Source organism: Engystomops pustulosus, chromosome 8 (assembly GCF_040894005.1).
Source record: "Engystomops pustulosus chromosome 8, aEngPut4.maternal, whole genome shotgun sequence".
Lineage (NCBI taxonomy): Eukaryota > Metazoa > Chordata > Amphibia > Anura > Leptodactylidae > Engystomops > Engystomops pustulosus.
This window is the reverse complement of record NC_092418.1, coordinates 27,996,056-28,017,089: the sequence shown is the minus strand read 5'-3', so window position 1 is coordinate 28,017,089 and position 21,034 is coordinate 27,996,056. Positions and strand designations below refer to the sequence as shown.

Below are 21,034 nucleotides of genomic sequence, written 5' to 3'. Positions count from 1 at the left end.
CTCCACCACTAATCCTTTAACTCGACCACAAATCCCTCCTTGTAACACATCTATTACTGTTTACCGCTTGGACACCTTCAGTGTATGATGGTTTCGTCTGGAGGTGGATGTTCCACTTCAAATTGAGTTTCTACGTTTAAGAGCCATTCACGATTACTGTGTAGGATATAAATCTTTACATTAAATTAATATACAACTTACTTATATTTCATATCAATGTCAAGCCTAATGTAGGGTCATAGTGCACACAGCTATCACCGTTCGGAGGAGAAACGTCGGACGGCGTGATGACGTCAGCGTTATCAATAGAAAGTGATGCCCCCGCGGCTTATGCGTGTTAAAGCCCCGCCCAGCTTGCTGACGTCAGTGAAACGGTAGCTAGAGCCGAGGGAGGCTGCTTGAGTGCGCGGAGTAACGGTAAGCGGGTAACGCACACAGTACAGACCGGAACGGATCCCGCCCGGCGTGTGTAGCAGAGAGGAGGGGACCGCCTCGTGTGTACATGATCCTAGCTCTTTCTAGTGTTGGGCCTATATACAAGTTTGGAAGCGCCATCTGTTTAAAGGAGATCTCCATCAGAAACGGTCCATTAGGTAAACTCCTTAAAGGGGAACTCCACAAAAACTTCCCATTGATGTTCTAGTATATCGTACTCATGGAAGTGCTTATCTGCTGGGTTTTATGGCAGATTGAAAAGAAGTTGATGCAACCGATAAGCAACAAGCATCATGGGTGCTGGCTATATGTAGGCCAGGGGTGCAGGTATTGTATATTACCAATGAATGTATGGGGACCCACTGATTTGGGGCCTAAACCTCCTGAAATCCAGCAGTTTATTTCAAGAGCTTTCATGAAGATTGGTTGGAGGACTAAGGCCATGTTCACACAACGCGATTGAATTGTGTTTTCAAACTCCTTTCAAGTGCATCAGGAACAACTTCACTCTAAGCACATATGTGTTTAGCTTTTAGTGATTAGCAGTGTACAAGCTCTAGTGGCTGAGCCTGGTACTGCAGGTCACTCTGCAGTACAGCCGTACACTGCGGTAACTATACCTGGCCTAGGTGCCGGATTTGTGGATACTGAGTCTATGTGATGGGTATTAAAGGGGTTGTCTGCACACCAGGGACCAATTTCTGATGGGTGGGGGTGCCAGTGGTGGGATCATAAAGATTGGGGGGGGGGGGGTCTGTTGTACCCCAAATGAATGAATAGCTGCACCTTCCTCTATGGAGCTCTACTACTACTACTGCTGCCGCCATACTGTTACTGTTAGAGGTGTGACCACTCATATGTCTGACTTGCTGCTCCATTCATTTGGGGGTACAGCAGACCCCCACCCCCCACCCATTGTAATTTAAACATTCTCAAATTGAGTCCCATCAATCAATATGCTATCTCTATCCTATGTCCAGAGGATAACTTGTAGTGACCAGACAACCCCTTTTAAAATCCCAGAAATCTCCCCTTTAATTTAAAAGGGGTTTCCAGGATCTACCTTGGTGATTTCTTCACATACATTCTATTATTTCTGCTTCTTCTAAGTAAAACTTGTCAATATTTTGCGAGGTTGTTGATCAATAATAACTTGCCGCCCCTTTCCTTGGCCCCCCCTTATAAATTTCCGGACTGTAACCTTCCCCGGGATAATAACTGTATGGGATGAATTATTCCTGGCATCTCTATTGTTCCGGCTTGTACTATTCTTCTCTACATGTGACCCCTGCGGAGCCTTCACCTAGAGCGGAATAAGAAATAATACAAAAATATACAAAACTGTGGCGCCTCCTACTGTCCGCTGATGGCGCGTCATGGGAACCGTATAAAAGGCGAAATATAAGAAATCGTAGAAGCTGAATTATTAGTCTCGGTACTTTCCTACTTTCTGCTTCTTCTTTAGTATTTGGAATTTTCCGTAAGGTGGGGGTCGGGAAAGTTTGGCATTTACAGGGTAATGAAACTTTCTTTCCTGAAAATATTCCAGAACTTGTAAATGTCAAATTTTCTACATGGTTTAGAAATAGCAGTGGGAAGAGATGCTGGCTCTGGTGTGGATGTGCAGGCTGAAGCCTCAGCTTCCTTGGGCAGGTGGAATGACCTGTCCATTTATATCTAGCGCCACCCCCTGCTTATAGGTTGTGACTGGTACTGCAGCTTGGCTCCAGTAAGGTGAGTACAGCTGAGCTGCAGTAATGCACCCAGCCTCAGGCCAGGTGTGGTGCTATAGTTGGAGGAAATCTTTTACTGATGCGCATTCTCATAACAATCATATTGCTTCTTGGCTTTCCCAGACTCCTGAACGGCGTGTTAACTTAATTCTGTAGTTGTACTTCCCTGCTGCTGGACCTCAATCGGCTTAGACCATCAGTACTGGGAAAGTGTGCAGACTACATCTATGTAGCTTTAATGAAAGCAGAATTGTCATCACCCAGCTTTCCCAGACTCCTAGACTGCATGTTAACCTATTTCTGTAGTTAACCTATTTCTGTAGTTGTACATCTTCTCTGCTGCTGCACCTCAATCAGATTAGACAATTGGTACTAGTTGTAGTTTAAATTATATTATTATATTCATCCAGCTTTCCCTGATTCCTGAACATCATGATAACCTATTCATGTAGCTTCTTTCCGGGTGCTCGCTTTAATATAACTTGTAAGATCAGTCATTCCGTACTGGAGAAAACATTCACAGCTTATCTCGATGGATGAAATGGTAGCTGTTTTTTTTTGTCACCCAACTTTTCCAGCTCCCTGAATGGCACATGAAGCCATGATGTAATCCATCATTCATGTTGTTGTTGTCAAGTTACTCATCCAGTGTATGTAGAAAGCTGGGTGACCGCATCTATTGGGAGGAGCTTGTAGTACCCGGCTTTTCTGGGTTCCGGAACGTCACATCTACCTGGTTTATCAGCATTGGACTCTTACTGCTGCTATGCATTAGTATGTGTAATTCAATTAATTATTCAATAGTCTAGATAATCTTGTTGACAACCCCAGGGCAAGCTGTAACGCAAGCAGTAGTGGCTGTCACTCAACTTTTCCGAACTCCTGAATGGCACCTCACCTAGTTTCTGCAGTTGTTCCTCCTTCCTGCTGCTATGTAAGTCTTCTGATCATCGTACAGTACTGGGTACAGCATGATGTGGATCCTCACCCAGCTTTTCCATTAGTGTACGTTGCAGATGGCGGAGCAGTGTTTCCTGTGTGCTGGGGGCCTGCAGCCCCTGATAGCGCTCCCTGCCTCTACATTCCTGCCTGTGAGCGGCTGATTTCTCAGTTTGTATCTGTTATCTTTCCCTTCACTTTGGCGCCTCCGGTCAGCACTTGTGTATGGAGCGTTACGCGCCTCAGTAATTCCACTGGGCAAAGGTTCTCCTCTACTTCTCCTGACAGCAGCTGCATAGAAGACAGTAAGACGCAGCTTTTTCTGCATTTAATATTTTGGGGACTGGGGGAGGCCATCTTGATTCTTACCTGGGTAATACTCGAACAAAGTCTGTATATTCTTCCTTATGAAATGGCCATGAGTGAGATAACGTAGATTGTGAGCGCTTCTGATTAATAAGATGCAGAAGGGGTCCGTTCTATAATTAGGATGATATATCATATGTTCATACAACATTTGCCAGGTTTGTAGCAACCCTATAATGTGTCACGCTAAACAGTCTTGACCGAATGCAATAGAAGAAGATATTTTCAAACTTAAAGGGTTCGTCCACTTTCAGCAAGTAATTTGATCTGGTTTGGCGTCAAGAAAAGTTTTACACGTTGCCAATATACTTTATATATTCCTCATGGTCTTCGGCATCTCTGCTTGCTGTCATTTTATAGAAAGGTTTTACAGCTTTACTTCCAGTGGATAGAAATCTGTACATGTGATGGACACGCAGGTGCACTGATCATTAGAATAGGCGTCAAAAACGCAACGCACCGTGTGTATACGCCCTTAGGGTGACGCCATACTTGGCGTTTTTAGTCCGTTTTTAAGCATGCGTTTTCAGTCTGTTTAAAAACGCATCAGTTTTTGACCATTTACCATGCGTTTGGCAGCTAACAACCTGTTTATCTATTAAGATAATTGGGGAAAAACGGACAAAAACGGTCATGGTTCATTACTTTTCGTCTTTACATGTAAAGAAAGGTTGGTATTACGTTCTGTAAAATCGGCGGCTGTATTGTGGACATGATTTAAAGTAACTGTTTATTAATACGAAAAAAAAAACAAATCAATTGATGCAGAAATGGGAATATTGTAAAAATTATTGTATGACTCGGAACATAAAATGTTAGACTGTTCATATTTTATATTCCTATCTGGAAGATAAAAGTAATATTTTGGAATATACACCAGTAGATGTAGTGATTCTCTGCCGTCCTGGAGGAGAGACGCTGACAGCTCTGTGGGGCGTGGAAGGGGTTAATCAGGCTTGCTTTGCCGTCCTCCAATGGTTTTGAAGTGAGGCTGAGACGGACAGCTGAGGGGGCGGTCACACCAGGCTGATCCTTCAGGCTTTGTTGAGGCAGGGAAGCCATTTTGGGATCTTGCGGTGTGGAATAGCAAAACACTGTCAAACTCCAAACTTCCTCCTCCCCCCTTCTGCACGCACCCCCGGCCGGAGATGAGAGGAGCCGCCGTATAGCTGCGCCAGGATCCCCCCTGGAGGACATGATCTGCCGAGGCTTCAGGAGCCGGGAGCCCTAGGTTTGCTGTGCGCTTCTTGCTTCTCCATTCAGCGCTTGTAACGCCAATTCCTCCACATCCACCCTGCAAGTTATTAATAGTTGTCGCTACGCCGCTACTTAAAAGCTTCAGTGCATCCTCCAGGATAATGAGGCCCGAGAGGGGGGCACGGGGCGCACGTCCAGGGTCCGCGCTGTCATGTTGTGAGGTTTCGTGTATCCAGGACATGTGCTGGCTGTTATCTCGTGTACCCAGAAGGCGTCTGCTATAATATAGGGGTAGACGGGCCGAGGTGTCACGTACAGACCCTTCAGGACATGGGCTGGGATCTGCGTTTAAAGGGGCGTCCGATTTTGCAACGTTTTTTGACTAAACCTTGTGCCAAGGAGCAGGTGACTACGGGGTGATGTTTGCTTGGTATATTTGCTTTAAAAAAAGAGAAATTGGAAAGGTACAGGGTGGGGGGAGGCTGAGTTTTTGCAAATTTTTGAAAAAATGGTAAAATCCTGTGTCGGCTGCTTGTGAGGGATGTGTCAAGGTGTGCGAGAAATGTGCTGCACCGGAGGCCACGGGAAGATACTTCTGAGTATTTGGGAGGGTTGTACCTGCTCGTGTCGCCCGGCGACAGTCACATTCACATGTTGGCTGGTGACAGCGGGGGTCACACATGCCGCAGTGATTTGAGATCCTGGTAGGTGACATCATGACCCCATTTACTATCCCTAGTAGTCACATGACCTCAGGTGACCGCAGTGTTGTGCTATGGGTCAGCAGGTGGTCCTAGCCCCATTGACAGTTTATTTTTGGGAAAGTTTGAAGAACTTTTATTTTCTGCATGTTTTTTCCAAAATCGTAACATGTGACTGCAGCTATAACTTCGGTGACGGGGTTTGTGGACTGTAAGCTCTTGCACCGAGGCAGAGACAGTGATTTGAGTGCACACATTTCATAGCGTCTCATCTCAAATCAAAGGAATTTTCTTTCCGGGGACACACCTGTGTGACTACCCGCCCTGATGCAGGTGTGTCCGGGGACTTAAAGTGTTAACTCCGTAGCTGCTGGCAGTGGAAGAGACAGTTGTAGGTCAGGGCTGCACAATGAGGACCATGTGTCACTGTATACCGCTGTACACAGATGTCCTGTATGGCTGTGCCCCCTCCCCAGCAGCAGTGCGGACCCCCTGCCAGGAACAGTTGCTCTGGCTGTCAGCCTGGATTAGGAATCTCCTCTCCCCCATTAACCATTTGGATGCTGCCCTGCTGAATGCTCTGGATTGTGTAGTAGGACATGGAGAGGGGTCACTCCTCCCAGCTATGGAAACACTGAGTGTCCTCGAGGAGGGTGCGATCCCTGTCACAAGGGAAAGTCGTGGCTTCCGGCAGACGCTGGGGCTCACTCTGGGGTGGTTACTCTAAACGAATGTGTAGCCATGGAAACAAACACATGTAGAGATATGTGTATGTACAGGATACTCACTTTTCATTGGGTGAATGTTTGCCCAGACAGACGGTCCTTTTTGTCATGAGTTTGGCTGAGGGTGCATGTTGGTGGTGCAGTGGATGGTGAATGTGAAGGACGACACGTCTGGAGAGAAGAAAGTTTTACTGTGAGAAAGACTAAATGAAACTGACAAAAAAAACGGAATGCAATCAGGCTTTTTTTCAGGTTAAGGAGAGAATGCAGTGTTTAGGCGAGAAATTCGGCCCCTGCTTACCTGGATATCTATGCTGAAGACTGGGTACAAGCCGGTTGCCCATGAGTGAGTTTTGTCTGCGAAACTAGCTCTGTGCGCGTTCAGGATTTCCTAGCCCAAATCACTGAACTGAACTTGGGATGTTAATTCAGTTCAGCTGTTAAATTTCTGTTCAGAGTAGTTTCTGATGCCAGTCGTTGTTCCGAGAAAGGGACTCGGAGCGTGCAAGTCCCTGCTTATACTGTAATCACTGTTACATCATATCACCATAATTGACTAGCATAGTGAGATTGCGCGGTCTGCGGTTGTCTTATTGCTGATCCGTGGTGTTTGTGTGTGTGTGTATTTTAAGTTTAAAAGGATGGGGGGTAATAAGGTTATGGGTGCGGGTCTGACAGGCGGGACCCTCACCAAGATGGGGGATCTCGAGCTCTCCTGTTTTCACGAATGGATGGAGCAGCAAGTCAGTTTGTCCTACCGCTCTACTAGTGAGAATGGGATTCCCGTCCTCCGGATCATGGGACCCCCAGTAAGCGGACCCACACCGGTCACCTTGTTATTCCCTATCCTGTGAAAATATGGCTGTGTGAAGGAGCCCTAACATGAGACGCTCCACCCAGTCGCTGGACATGACTACATGGAACGCTGTATATTTAGTCTGTGACAGCTGTGTAGTAATATTATTAATAATCGGTCACCAGACGGGTGTGACTCCTGTGCGCTTGTATCGGAGCACGTGTAAGCGATCTGACCCTGGAGCTGGCGGCGCGGGACGTTTTCTGAGATTTCACGCTGATGCATTTAATATTCATGTTCCGTGTTTTCTTTTGAACGTGTCTGTGTGACGGGGAGGCTGGAGGAGACGGCTCTGGTGATGACTCAGGGTAGGATGGGTGTGTTGCAGTTATGCCTCGGGGAGACGGTACAGCCATGGGCAGAGGCCTCCTTCCCGTCGCTGCTGATTTCGGTGTGTTGTGTTTTGTCCCTGGAGGTTTAGCTGAAATGATAGGGTCAGGCAGGATCTGATCCTGTTATTTGCTTTTAGTCCTGGAGAATGCACTGTTGCTATTAAGTTGCAAGCACTGAAACAACGAAACCTACTACATAGGTGGTGGGGGCGCTGGTTTTTGTTATCAAAAATGATCAGAATGGAAAGTGGAGGAATTTTTAGCCTCTATTATGCTTCATCTTGAAGGGTAAGTAAAAGGTTACCCATATTATACTTGCACTGTTGCAGTTTATCTTTTACCACTGGGAACTGCAAAGCACATGACCACCGGGCAGCAGGACTTCCTGTGACATGTGTCCTGCTGCATTGTTGTGGATGGATATTACTGTATGCACGCCCCCTCTGTCATAACCCCCATATCAGTGGTTGTGGGTGTGTGGCATGGACATGTCCTACCTACAACCACTGATGTGGGTGTGGTTATGGTGGAGGGGGCGTGCATACAGTAATGACTACATGTCCTCCTTCAGGAGGACACATGTCACATGACCCACACCAAAGTTTCACAGGTGAAGACTAATATGGGTGACTCTTTTATGATCCTACCCTGTTTCAAGTTTAGTATAACTGGCCAACCCCTTTTTTATATAGGGGTTATCTCAGGACATACTACACTTCTTTCTGATTTGCCATCAGCCATCTGATGGAAAATCATATTTAAGTATAATAAAATTTATATCTTCAATTGGATTTTATATAATGGGTACTTTTTCTATAAATGTAGTCATATGGTCCATTAGAAACAAGATTGCTATCATTGGATACGACCACCCCCTCACTCTGACAGCAGTGGCCAGACATGCGCTATTGAGCTCTGCCCAAGCACCTGGATTCAGCGTTCATCGCCGCAGGACGGGTACGGGAACATGCAGTAACTCTGGGATGTTTCACATGCGAAAACTTTTTATTTCCTTGTGCAATCCCTGCAGCGGAGGTGGTCGCATCCAAGGACAACTATCTCATTTCTTGGGGACAACATGGCTATATTTATGGGAAATTATCTAAACACATTGTGAAGAAATGTATGTATGTAGCAGATGAATTAAATTAGATATCAATGCCCAGATGAGATCCCTTTAAATTCAGTTTTCTGCTACAGTTTTTCCCTCCCAGTATTAATAATGGACGTGTAATCGATCTAAAACTGCACCCTTAGCCTGTTAGTAAGGGCTGAGTGTCTGAGTGATGGCCTCCTGATGTGATTGTTCATCATCCGTGCACCACGCTGCCTCCTCACCACTGTTCACACTGGTACGGCCGGGCTCTGGGTGTGCTTGTCCAATAACAGTGTAATATTGGATTTTGTTTTTCTCTTGCACTTCTTTTACCCGCTGCAGCATGATCTGAAACCTGGAGAATGGATTATTCCCATCTTCACACGTACGCTCCTCCCCAGTGTGTTCCCGAAAACACTGGGTACACCTATTCTCTAAGGTGAGACTCTGCTCGTCCCTCCGGCTTGTAGTGTTCTATCATTGTACTCTCTGAGAGTGACATCTGTCGTCCTGGGATTAGACGCTCCAGACAATGTGCATAAGCCGCGCTATAATCGTACACGCACTGGAAAAGGTGAGACTCTGGCATTGACAACAGCTGCTGCGGTGAAACGTAATGCCGCTGCAGAGATTGCCAGGTCAGGGGCAACTTTCTTAGTTGGCTTTCAGTTCTCCGGAGATCCTAGGGCTCTTAAAGCCAACCTTTCACCAAGAATGTAATATTTATACGGTGACAGGTTCTCATACACTATATGCTGATTTTAGAAAAATGCCTTTGTCAGCCTTCTGAATCATTTCGGTACTTTATAAAATCTTTTGCCTGGCTCCCTGTCATCAGCAAGTGGCAAGTCCCAGTAGTCCCCCAGAGCTGCCCCCGCCCCCCCCCCCCTCCTTAATGGGACTCTCCACACACTGCTGGCAGGAAGCCAGGTAATGTGAAATAAAGTTTTATAAAGTACTGAAATGCTTCAGAAGGCTGACATAGACATTTTTTTAAAATCCGAATCGCACAGGCTATTAGAACCTGTCACTAGCTAAAAATTACTTCTTGATGACCGGTGCACTTTAAAGGAAGTGCTTGGTTTACAGTCCTTCATCCTGGTGGTGGATGTTTAAGTCCATTGTCCAAGAGTCAGTTTGGTTGAGAAAACGTGTGCCGTGTGCTACAGGATTTGCCGGACTGAACCTATATCGCTGAACTAGTCTGTTAAAAGTGCTACATGGTATTCATGGGGCTACGCCTGCGTCTATGTTGTAGACTTTCTCATACCAGTAGGTGATCTGACGTTTGTTATCTGGACACTTGGGTGGTGGAAGTCCCAAATTCTTGAATGGAGAGAATGTGTAGTAGTAGGTGTAATGTGGTTGGTTGGAGCACGCTCCGGGTAGAGTACTGTGACATGTCTTTTTTTTGGTCAGTGAGGGAGGGGAGATCAGGCCCCACTAAGTAGTCTGATAAGGTGTCCGGTTCCCTTATATGTAAATATGTTTTTATTCAATTTTTTTAAAACGTGCTTCTTTTACACACGTTCTGCTGATGGTGTTGTCTGTCTCGTCCGCAGCAGTCGTTGTCTCCGCAGCAGATGAGTCACACGTTTAGTATTTTGGCCCTGGATGCTCCATGTAACCCCACCCGGCGATAGTATGTAGGCACAAACGCAGAACAGACGTGTTTACTACACGAGGCATCTGTGGGAAAGGTTTCCTCATAATTTACCTTATGTTTGACAGATTGTAAACTCCTCGGCTTAGAATAAAGTCAGCAGAGGATTTTTCTTCCATTTTATTACGTAGGATTCACATTCACAATTTTTACAAATGTTCTGCCAGTCTTAAAGGTATTTGCAGAAACAGCCTTTCGCTGGCGCAGGAGAGGGCAATGATTGGTGGTGGTGCTATACCTAGCACCCTGCCTAATGGTGACTGGCCTATGGTGAGCCCAATCTGCGGTAACCAAAATACTCATTACACTACTGACTGTTGTGTGTGTGGCATCGCTACAAAAACCGGGCATCGTGGAGGGGGCTCGGTGTCCTGTTTCCACCGATGATAAAGGATTAAAACGGTAGTCTGTAGTAAAAATTATTTTAAGAAAATCGCAGCAGAAGGCCCCGTCCCTCCTCTGACTGCTGACAGATCAGTGGCAGGAGCTTAGTTATGACTACTCTCCGGTAATTGGCGCTTCCTCCAGTGTAGACGGCTGTGTGCGTGCAGCCGCCCTCGCTGGGTTTGATGTTCACGAGGATCGTGACGTTCATATATCCTGTTTAGGATTTGGGAATCCTGTCCCTAAACAGACGTCTTGGGGGATCGTTTTTCGTGGCCTCGTTGAGAATTGGGGAATTGTGACCGCCACAGGTGGTGGTGTCTGGTAGTGCTACTCACTAAAAATTGAGCACTATTATTACTCAAAAACCGGCGGTGCCCTATTAATTTTGGAAGGCCAATTTTAAGATCTCTGAACCTAGACTTCACAGCAGATCCAGACTGTAGCGATGTGGGTATGATATTACAGAATTACGACCACAACTTGCTACTATAATACACTTGCCGCCATATCGGGTGTGGAAGGTCTTCAGACAGCAGCTAAATGGCGAACGCAATTGTAAGATTATATTTGTGTCCCTCATAGCCAGCGCTGAGCCTCTACATCCCAAGTGTTGTGCTGATATGAGGGATATTTGCATTGTGGCTGCCCCTTCATCAGGACAGTGGAGGCTGGAGGGAGTACGGCCATGTTCACACGTGGTTGATTTAAAGAGGATGTCTCGCAATTTTTACGCATTCACAGGGCAAGTGCTAAAAAGGAAATTTCCCATCATGATAAACCAGGGACACTTACTCATACATCCAGGCACAGTAATTGTGGTAATCTTCTTGTTGTTATCCATGCTCTCCTTCCTTCTAGTATCCACTTTAAAAAAAATTATGCTAATGAGCTTGAAGAGCTCCTGGGGGTGTTACCAGAGCCATGCTGTAGCTTCACTAGTTGATACACTGTCTCCATCTCCCTCTGGCTGCTATGATCTCACACAGTGAGAAGGAAGAGGTGCTCCTGCTAACGGCTTGTGAAGCTACAGCACGGAGGGGCCCTCGAGACATTCCCCAAGAACCCTTCAGGCTCATTAGCATATTTGTTAAAGTTGATTTTAGAAGGAAGCCGGCCATGTATGACAAATATAAGAAATTCCCACTGTCACGGTGCCTGGATCTATGAATAAGTGTCCCTGATTATTGCAATGGATTTTGATGGTAGATTTCCCTTTAAAGGGAGTGTTCAGTAAAGAGTAATTTTATGTAAATGGCTTGGTAAATGGAAAGTGAAATGAGCGCTGCTCCCGGTCCCTGCTTCCTCTTGATGACTTCTGTTATGTCCTCGGGTGGCCGCTAGTCGCGTTTCGTGTTATATATCATGATGCGGCTTCGTTGTCGCAGACCCTCTGCCCCAGGAATAACGGGCTCTCTTCTGACACGTGCGGGGGGGGGGTTCCCTGGCAGCTGGCGCCTGCTGTGCATGGACCACATGTTACTACAGACACAGGCTCCTTGGCAAAAGTGAAATACTCGAGTGTATCATCAAGTGTCTCCATCAATGGGCCGATTATACACCCGGATCTGTTCACCTTCTCCCTCCATGGAGATGTCTCTGCCAAGTCTGAAGTGTGTTGGGAGCGCTGCCGTTCTCTCCGGCTGGTTCTGCTGTGCACGGACTTTCTGACCAGGACCAGGACTTTCCTACAACGCTTGACCCTTTTCAAGTATTTTATTTTTTTCAGTTTGCCTTGCCAATTTTTCTTAAAGGGTATGTCCAGAATAAATTGATCACCAGTATCCCCATTACTCACAGGCTTACTGCTGGTTAAGCTCTCATGGAAGTAATCGCTCACTTCTACATGGTAGCTACAAACGGAACGGAGCTATACTTTTACATGTTTCTTGTGTATTCTGATCGAAAAGTAAAAAGACATTTTGGGCTTCTGAGCCTGTTAGAATGGGCTGGTGTCTGCTGTATAATACAACTGGCACCCACTTTGTGCATGCTCCACACATCACACTTAAAGGAAATCCACCGGAACACATCATGATAAACCAGGGTCATTACTCATAGATCCAGGCACCGTGACTGTGGGAATCAGCTTATATTTATCCCGGACCTCCTTTTAAAATTAACTTTAACAATTATAGTAATGAGCTTGAAGGGCTCTGGGGAGTGTTACCAGAGCCCCTCTATACTGTAGCTTCACAGGCTTATAGACTGTCTAAGCCCTCCCTTCTCCGTCTGCCTGATGTAATCACATGGTGGGAAGCGGGCAAGTGCTCCTGCACAGTGTAACAGCCTGGGAAGCTGCAGCACAGAGGCACTCTGTTAATGCCCCGTTATCAGGATTGCTAGGTCATCATTCTTTAGACCACACTTTAGACCATACTTTAGACCACACCAGAACTGTGTTTCTAGGTGCCACAGTTCAGCAGATACAGGCATTTGGAGTTACCGGTGACCGGGGCTATGTGCAGTTAGGTTGTGTATAACCGTATGGGAGCAGAGAACGGGGGTTAAAGGATGCAGAGAGTAATGCTGGTGGATTTCAGTGCCCAACTACAGTGCAGCGGACTGAACTCCAAGCAACACAGTAATGAATGATGCAAGGAATCCCTTCTTTTCCTCTAAACAGCAGAGACAAACTGTAATCGGTTTTGCATCCTATATCGCTATGAGTCTCGTCCTCTGCTCTGTGGTTGGTCCGTGAAATCCTGTCATTGTCTATTTTCCATAGGCTGATCACGGTTGTGTTGCCCCCCCCCCGGCCTTGGAGTATGTGAAAAACAGTGGTTTGTTTTAGCTATGGCGCCACTCTTCTCTGAATCTGGTACTGCAGCGCGGTCAAATGCATACGATCAAAGATTACTCTGTTTTGGGAAGAAATCGGTCATGTTTTTCCAGTATTATGTAACCTTTACTACAGTATAGACTTATCTTGGGCCCGGCTGTGTAGTTACAGGCAGCAGGAGGACATCTGACAGTTTTCTGGGAACCCCACCCAGTCTGTTTTGATAGTTTTGTGTTATAATTTTACGGCCTAATAGAACTGTGTTTGTGCAGGAGTTCACAGGGGGCCGGTTGTTGTTATAATCCTTGGATTTTCCTGTGTCTGGTGCTTTGTTAGGATCACATATTAAAGGATACCATGTTGTTGACTCTCGTAGCTCCAGTTATTCCTCGGAAGCCTTGGACTTTGAGAACTTGCACAAAATAGACCCCGTGTTCGATTCTCCAAGAATGTCGCGGCGGAGCCTGCGCTTGGCGACCCCGACGACCAGCTTCTCCGATGATCTGCTCAACAGCAGCGTCCAGTCCAACGCCTCCTATTCTGGAAGCTTTTCTAACGACATGTCGGTGAATAGGTAAGTCGCCCTACAAGATTATGCATTGATTCTTGGGTGTATCCTCAAGTCCAGCTGCAATCCTGAAATATGAATTGTTTTTTTTTTTTCATGTAAAAATTATGACATGACTATTCTTCCCCCTGCATCAGCTTGTCATCTACTTTAAAACTCCAATTCCCCCCTCCTCCCCCCCCCCCCCCCTTTCATGTAATCAAGCCTATAGACGGGTGCCAGAGGTGACATCTTCCCTTTTCAGGTTTGTCTGATCTGGGACAGAGAGGTGTTAACTGCTGGACATGTTCCCGATTTTACAATCTCACATATGGTAGATTTAGTGTTAAATATTATCTAACCTACTTGGAGTGAAATGCCTTCAGTTTGTGGCTGTAAATACTTAAAATTGCGCACACGTTTCCAGTTATTGCCCTGATAAGATGTCATTGAGATAAGAGTTTACGACCTCTTTATGTATTTCTATAGCTGTATTGGAATCAGAATACCTGGGATGGGGGAGCTCAGGGGTAGAACCAGAGTTTCCCTGTAGACTATAGTGCAGAGGAGAAACGAAGAAGCACAACCTCGTGTAGTATGATTAACCACATATATTCATGGATACAATGATCTATAGACTCTCACCTGATGGTAAGTTGTAATGGGCACTTCACAAGTGTGGAGTCGAGCAGCCAGTCCTGAAAAGCCACACTCACATCAAGGGACCAGGATCCCGTAGGCGTGCAACAAAAATTGCTAAGATACCGAAGGGTGAATTCGTGGACAGGCGATTCGAAAAAATTATTACAAGGTCCAGACGATGTGAACCAATGTAATTTTAATTATTAAAAATGCGACGCGTTTCTGCTCCGGACCGGAACTTTCGTCAGGCATAAAATAACATACATTATATCATGATGCTGTACTACTGTATGTTATTGTATGCCTGGCGAAGGCTCCGGTCCGGAGCAGAAACGTGTCACATTTTTAATAATTAAACAACTTTGGTTCACATCGTCTGGACCTTGTAGTAATTTTCGAAACGCCGGTCCACAACTTCACAATTCGGGATCTTACCACTTTTATAGCTGTATTGGAGCAGCTCTAGTGGTCACTGCTGGGATTGCACCCGCCTTGTGCTGGCGGCGGGGTATAGGTGCTCTCTTCTCCTGAATGGAGTGCAGTGTACTCCCTGACAGATTAGGTATGAGATGTTATAGCACAAAGGAGACTTGAACTTAATATGTTGTTCTTGCATTAGGTCTGGAAGACAGCGACATAACAGCAGCATGCAGTCCGCGTCCAGCAGCCGGCGTCTGTCCAGGAAAGGGATGGGCAATGTATCTTTCCAGAGCAGCTTCAGCACACACGTCACTGACACCTCCACGTTGTCCACAGTCTTGGATGAGTCGTCGATCCGGGAGCAGACGGAAATGGATCACCTATGGGGTAAGTGGGGATTATATAGTTTAAAAAAGAGAACTTGCATGCTTTCCTATATGATAAAGGTCCGTAGCAAGATGTACAATGGTGGTGATCAGCTGATATCTTCACTCCTGGCATTCGGTGGGAGGAAAGATGATGTTAAATAGTTGGTACAACCCCTTTTAGTTATCCGCTATACACAATACAGACGAGGGGGGGGGGGCAATCTGATGCGATTAGGGCCAACAGCAATCCAAATGAAGCCGCAGAGCAAGAATGCCTTCTGCAGCTCATTCAATAAATAGTATGGGAGGGATAGACATTGCTGAGCACAGCGCTGGGTTGTCTCTGGTAGACAGTGAATGGGGACGGCTTTTCAGCTTCGTCTCGATAACTTAAATAGTAGGTCTGACCTCTATAAGGCGTGCACATAATGAAATGTAGGGCTGCATGGCAGTCAGACGTGTATGGCCTATACGTATGGATTCCATCAGATTGGGAGCCAAACCAACCGCCCTCTTTGTAGCGATGGCATCCGTATGTCACCTTGATATTTGAGATATTATTTTTTTCTTTTTCTGTTATTATGCAATAAAAAAACGGTTGGCAAGACTTGGGCTAAACCATAGACTTTCTAAAAGCCTCTGTATAAAGTAGATGTAGCTGAGGACAGATCTGATGGATTCTCTGATGGATTTTTAACATTTCCTAGACGTGTGTACATGCTGGATGGGGTCGGCTCAGTGTCGCGGCTTCTTGTGGCTCTATGCAGAACCATTAGGGATGCGAACCCCACTAAATGTCCTTTCTATAATTCCCTCTTTTATGTGAAATATCCTCCATGGACCTATAAAAAGATCTCCCCCAAAGTCGGACAAATATGACTCTTCTCATCCCATTTTCAGCGGAGTCAAGTTTAGATGTTGTATAGGGGAGTGTCGCCTCAGAAGCTCCGATCTTCAGTTCTATAGCACCTAGAAACCTGCTTTTTGTGGCATATTAAAGATGAGAATCTAGTCTTTCAGAATGCATCCAGCTCATGGTTCTGAGTGCTTGCATTTCCAACTCTCCGGATGTCCGGATCTCCCTTCTGTATCTAATAGAACCATAATCCTGATGGGATCTGAAAGGAGACTGTTTAGTATGACTCTAGAAGCATGTTTCTAGGTCCAACAGAACAGAAGATGCAAGTGTCTGAGATGACACTCCCCCTGCAACCAATAAACTTGACTCATTTCATTTAAAAAGGAGTCATATTTGCCTGACTATGGGGGAGAAATTTTTTTATAGGTAAACCACAGAGATGAAAGATTCTAGAAAGGACATTTCATGCTCTACCTGAGGAGGATATGTTAATAGTGGGGTAAAACCTGGTAATAGGTTCTCTTTAAGAGGAAATATTATATGTGCAGAACCTAAAGGGGTTTTCCCACGAAGCAAGTTAGGCTTGCCGATCAGTGGGGGTCTCAGTGCGACCCCTCGTCGCTCCGTCAGACTAACGGAGCAGACGGCCAGTCATGACCACTCTGCTGCATTAATCTCTATGGAGCTGACTGAGATCGCCGAGTGCATCGCTGACCCCCACTGATCAGAAATTTGGGCCTTATCCTGTGGATAGGGCCTAACTAGGTTCGTGGGAAAACCCCTTTAATATATGGCCAGTTGATTCCCGGTAGGTGACCTATGAGATCATTATTTGTGGACGATTGATTTCTAAAAGGCTCCTGTATCCTATGCAGAGGTCGCACTAACATTTTTCCAGAAGGGTAAAAATACTCCTCTCACCATATTTACACTGCGCGCACCCTCACCCGGCCTTGCTTTTAAGTCCCGTCGTTATCACATAAACGCAGGCAGCTGCGGGAAGGTAGAGATGGAGCAGGACGGGGAGCAGCAGCCCTGCTGTCCACAGGTCTCCCGGGGCCTGCGCTATCGTTCCGGAGCGCTGCTGACACTGATCACTGTGTCACGTGTCCTGCTGAGTGGCCCGGCGCTGGGCCGCTCAGCCTGTGCGCTACAGGGAATAATTGGCAAGCGCAACTTTACACATGGCAATTATTTTGGGGGGGTAATGGCGCCTCATCACGCGGCTATGCCCCGTGGTGAGGCGTTAATGCGACCTCTCATCCTATGTCTTCCAAGGACTACGGATTGAACGGTTTTGAGGGATTACTTTGTAACTTCTTTTGGCAGAAGTCTAAAAAATCCTATATTGATGTATTGCCTCTCTGGTTATATAGTAACGCGTGTTAATATTCTGCTGCATCGGCTTATCGTGTAACACTGAATCCCCCTGTTGGGTCTGTATTGGGGCAGACGTTACTGATGCCTCCGTGTCTCAACATAAAACGTGATTTTGCCCCAGTACCCACTATATAAAATCTCCTCCAGTATGAGGACTATGCCACCAGGGTGGGGCTATTGGGTTCCCTCCAATTCTGGAGACCCGTCTGCAGCGGGGAAGTAATGATTCATGCTGGAGAACAATGTTTTAGCTGAAAGTGCAGTCGCTTTTCCTCTATAGAGAATAATCATTTTGTCGAGGGCACGGGGACCTGGTACTGCTGTGATTTTCACAGCTCCCTTTCTGTTAATCATGGTCGCTTAGCAACCCCGTTCAGCATGCGCCCGCTCCTTCTATAATTCTTCCTTTTTTATATAACATTTCTGCTGAATGTTCACGTGAAAAGGAAATTTTTAAAAAAATGCAAGCGCTTTTCTAATTTTCTTCTCCCTCCCCCCCCCCCCTTTGCAGGCCTTGATGACGACGATCCTAAAGGTAAGTCGTAGGTAACGTCCTCGTTCTCTGTAAATTGAAAAAAATCTTTTTTTTTTTTTTTCTTTTTGTATATTATATATTTTTTTTAAAGTTTCCCCGTGGCGATGCAGGTACTGCCGAAATAGTTTAAAAGGAACCTGTGATGAGGAACCCCCCCCCCCCATGTCCACATAGTGTGCACCTGGCCAAAGTGTTTTTATAATAAGACTTTTTCCGACTAAAAGAAACATTAGATGAAAGTTTACCATCCTCCCTGGCCACTGCCATGGGACACAGCTCTGTCTTATCTTCAAATATGCAAATTAATTTCAGAGGCTATTTGGGGTCCTCAGACAGCTCCGGGGGCAAAGGCTACGCCACGCCCCTAGTAGTTACTACAGACCCACCTCTATGCGCTCCGGGACGTTCTTCTGGTGCGTCTGGCAGCAATCGAGCTCTGCGCTTGTAGCTCCTATTCATCTACCGGCAGCGCACCAGAGGAACGGCCCGGTGTGTGTAGAGGCGGGTCTGTAGTGGCTACTGGGGGCGTGGAATACCCTTACCCCCAGAGCTGTCTAAGACTACTCCACGCCTCCAGTAGCCGATGCTACTTGACTATTAAACTTTATTGCTTCCCTGAATTGGTGGAAAATGTGATGCAGCTGCTGTCTGGATGGGGAATCTTTCCAGAACTAAATTGCCTTAATAAAATTGTTTTTATTTTTTACCCCCAAACATTCTGTAGTCCTGGATAGTACGGTGATTCAAGGAAATGGAGACGTTCTCACCGCAGAAACTCAAACCACCCTAGTAAATGGCTACACGTGCAATGACTGCAGCATGCTGTCCGAGAGGAGTAACGCCCTCACCGCATACTCGGCCTCCCGCGCGCCAGATGTGTCCTCCTACACAATCTCTACAAAGGTCTACTCCCGCGACCGCAGCCACAAGTCAAGTAAGATTCCTCATCTCCTTCTATTGCCAGGGTTGTCTAGCGATTTGGGTATCTCCTCTGCCTCAAATACAAATCTTTGGAGGTTTGACTACCCAAACCTTTCCAAAACCCATATGCAAAGCGATTCTGTTCCAGACATGCACGATGTGTTCTTTCCACTGATGCTGAGAAGAACACATTTTACTAGCAGTATTTGCGAGTTTCCAAAATCCGTATAGACAAGTGAATGGTTTTATTAAACCTCCTTAGGTTTCAGTTTTGCTAACAGTGTGCCGATGAAGCCCATCTCCCTTTTTAATTGAGGTTTTTTTTCTCCTTTTTTTTTTTCTTGGTCATGAATATTTTTTTTTCTTTAAGCAGGACTGTATGTGGGTATATATATATATATATATATATATATATATATATATATACACATATAAATACCCCGTGGCACAGCCGTATGTATAACTATTATCATGGCGGATGGGAGTGGAATGTAAATTTTTCAGATTTTTGGATCTGATTTTTATGCTTTCTCTGGGTATGTGTTTTGTTGATTTTATTATTTTTTTTTTTTCTTGGGATGTTTTTATTACCATTAAACTTTCACAATGCAAAAACGCATAAAAAAAATAGTCTATCTTCATAATTTATGCCAAATTTTCTTGCAGCTTCTATCGTTAGAGGAAACGCTTATTGGTAGACTGGTCTGCAAAATTGTAGTCTGCATTGTCTCTCAGGCTACAGTACTGGAAATCTGTGAGGAAAGCTCTTCCTCCTCTGCCCCTCGTATGTTTCATGTAGCGTTTCAGCCGGGTGATTTTTCTTGTCAGGAGAACTCCCTCCGTCCGTGCACAAGGCGGCGGTGCTGGTCAGAAGCGCGGCGTCCTCCCTGACCGCGCTGCTCATCAGTCTCTTTCACATGGTTACGCTGAAGCTTGGTTATGAGATGAAAGGTACCAAAAAGATGGTGACTTCTCTATCACTTGGCTTAGGGCATTTGGAAAGCGGGGCTGTTCTTTCTGTGTGTTGGTGCGTCCATTCTTGGTCCTGATGATGTACTAAGGATGCGCTGGTTATCTGTGTGTCACTCTGTATAATACCTTGTTGCACTTTTGTATTCTTCCACATACTCTTATCTTTCTCTATCATGTAATTCTGCTGGAAAGATCATGTCATTTGCTAAAAGTGGTTGTCTGGGAATTAATATTGATGGTCCTCCCTCAGGTTGGGCCACTAACATCTTGTGGGTGTCAGCTGCCCCCTTGATCAGACAGTGATGGCTTATTCGGTGTATAGAGCATCTATGTGAATTTCTAGACATCCCCTTTAAATTGGGATTTGCCTAATGAAAATGCACTTTAATCCTATATTTTAATTCTTTACCACTCTAAAATATATTTGCTATCATTGGATGAAAAAGGTCTTATAAAATTTCTGCAAGATACATACTTATTCCTTTGACGACCCTGGTTGCAGGTTCAGTACGGCTGTGACCTAGGTGCCATTACAGTGAATGAAGCATAGATCGGATGATGCTGTAGGTCCGCTGTCTGAACTATCCGTAATCGTCCCTATTCCCCGGGGTATTCTAGTAACTGTTAAAGGGGTAGCCCACAGCAATGGGGCTAACAAGCTGATTGGTGAGAGTCTCCATGATGGGACCCCCGCAGATCATATGCACCATGTCTGCAGCATCACTGTATTAACCCAGTTGGAAGGAGCAGCTAGTCGTGCATGCGCCCTGCTGCTCTGATCACTGTCTATGGATCCAAGGGAGATTGCCGAGTGCGGCACTTGGCTTTCTCCATTACTGCCATAGAGATGAATAAAGCGGCCGGACGCACGTGTGACTGACTGCTCCGTTCATCTGGGGTACAACGGTCACATACAAATTCCATGCACGACGTAGCCAAGATTTCCGTTTCCTAGGTGTCATGCAAATCCAGACCTGGCCGCTTTATATTTTTCACTCTCCCCGTATGTATGTTCCAGCTCACTCGAATTTCTGTGGAAGTATGAATGTGAAAGGCTTGCAAACGGAGGACGGACATCTCCATATCAATGGAGAGACCCTGTGTAAGTATCACCCCCAATGCACGTCACTGGTCACACTTATCCTCTGGATATTCCCCGAGGAGAATGTGTTCCCGGAGAA

At 45.8% G+C, this 21,034-nt stretch overlaps 1 protein-coding gene across 12 annotated transcripts in view; it reads left to right on the top strand.

Moving 5' to 3' along the window:
- Positions 1 to 289: 289 nt before the first annotated feature.
- Positions 290 to 21,034, top strand: part of SUN1 (Sad1 and UNC84 domain containing 1) — a 31,679-nt gene continuing 10,934 nt past the window's right edge. For 2 of the 12 annotated variants that reach the window (XM_072120456.1, XM_072120455.1), the window contains exons 1-8: positions 4,517 to 4,704; positions 8,723 to 8,819; positions 13,586 to 13,783; positions 15,018 to 15,205; positions 17,937 to 17,960; positions 18,685 to 18,894; positions 19,710 to 19,832; positions 20,872 to 20,955. In XM_072120456.1, the coding sequence (XP_071976557.1) occupies positions 8,743 to 8,819; positions 13,586 to 13,783; positions 15,018 to 15,205; positions 17,937 to 17,960; positions 18,685 to 18,894; positions 19,710 to 19,832; positions 20,872 to 20,955 (904 nt within the window). In that variant the 5' untranslated portion in view covers positions 4,517 to 4,704; positions 8,723 to 8,742. The other 10 variants (XM_072120463.1, XM_072120457.1, XM_072120462.1 and 7 more) reach the window with 9 other exon arrangements.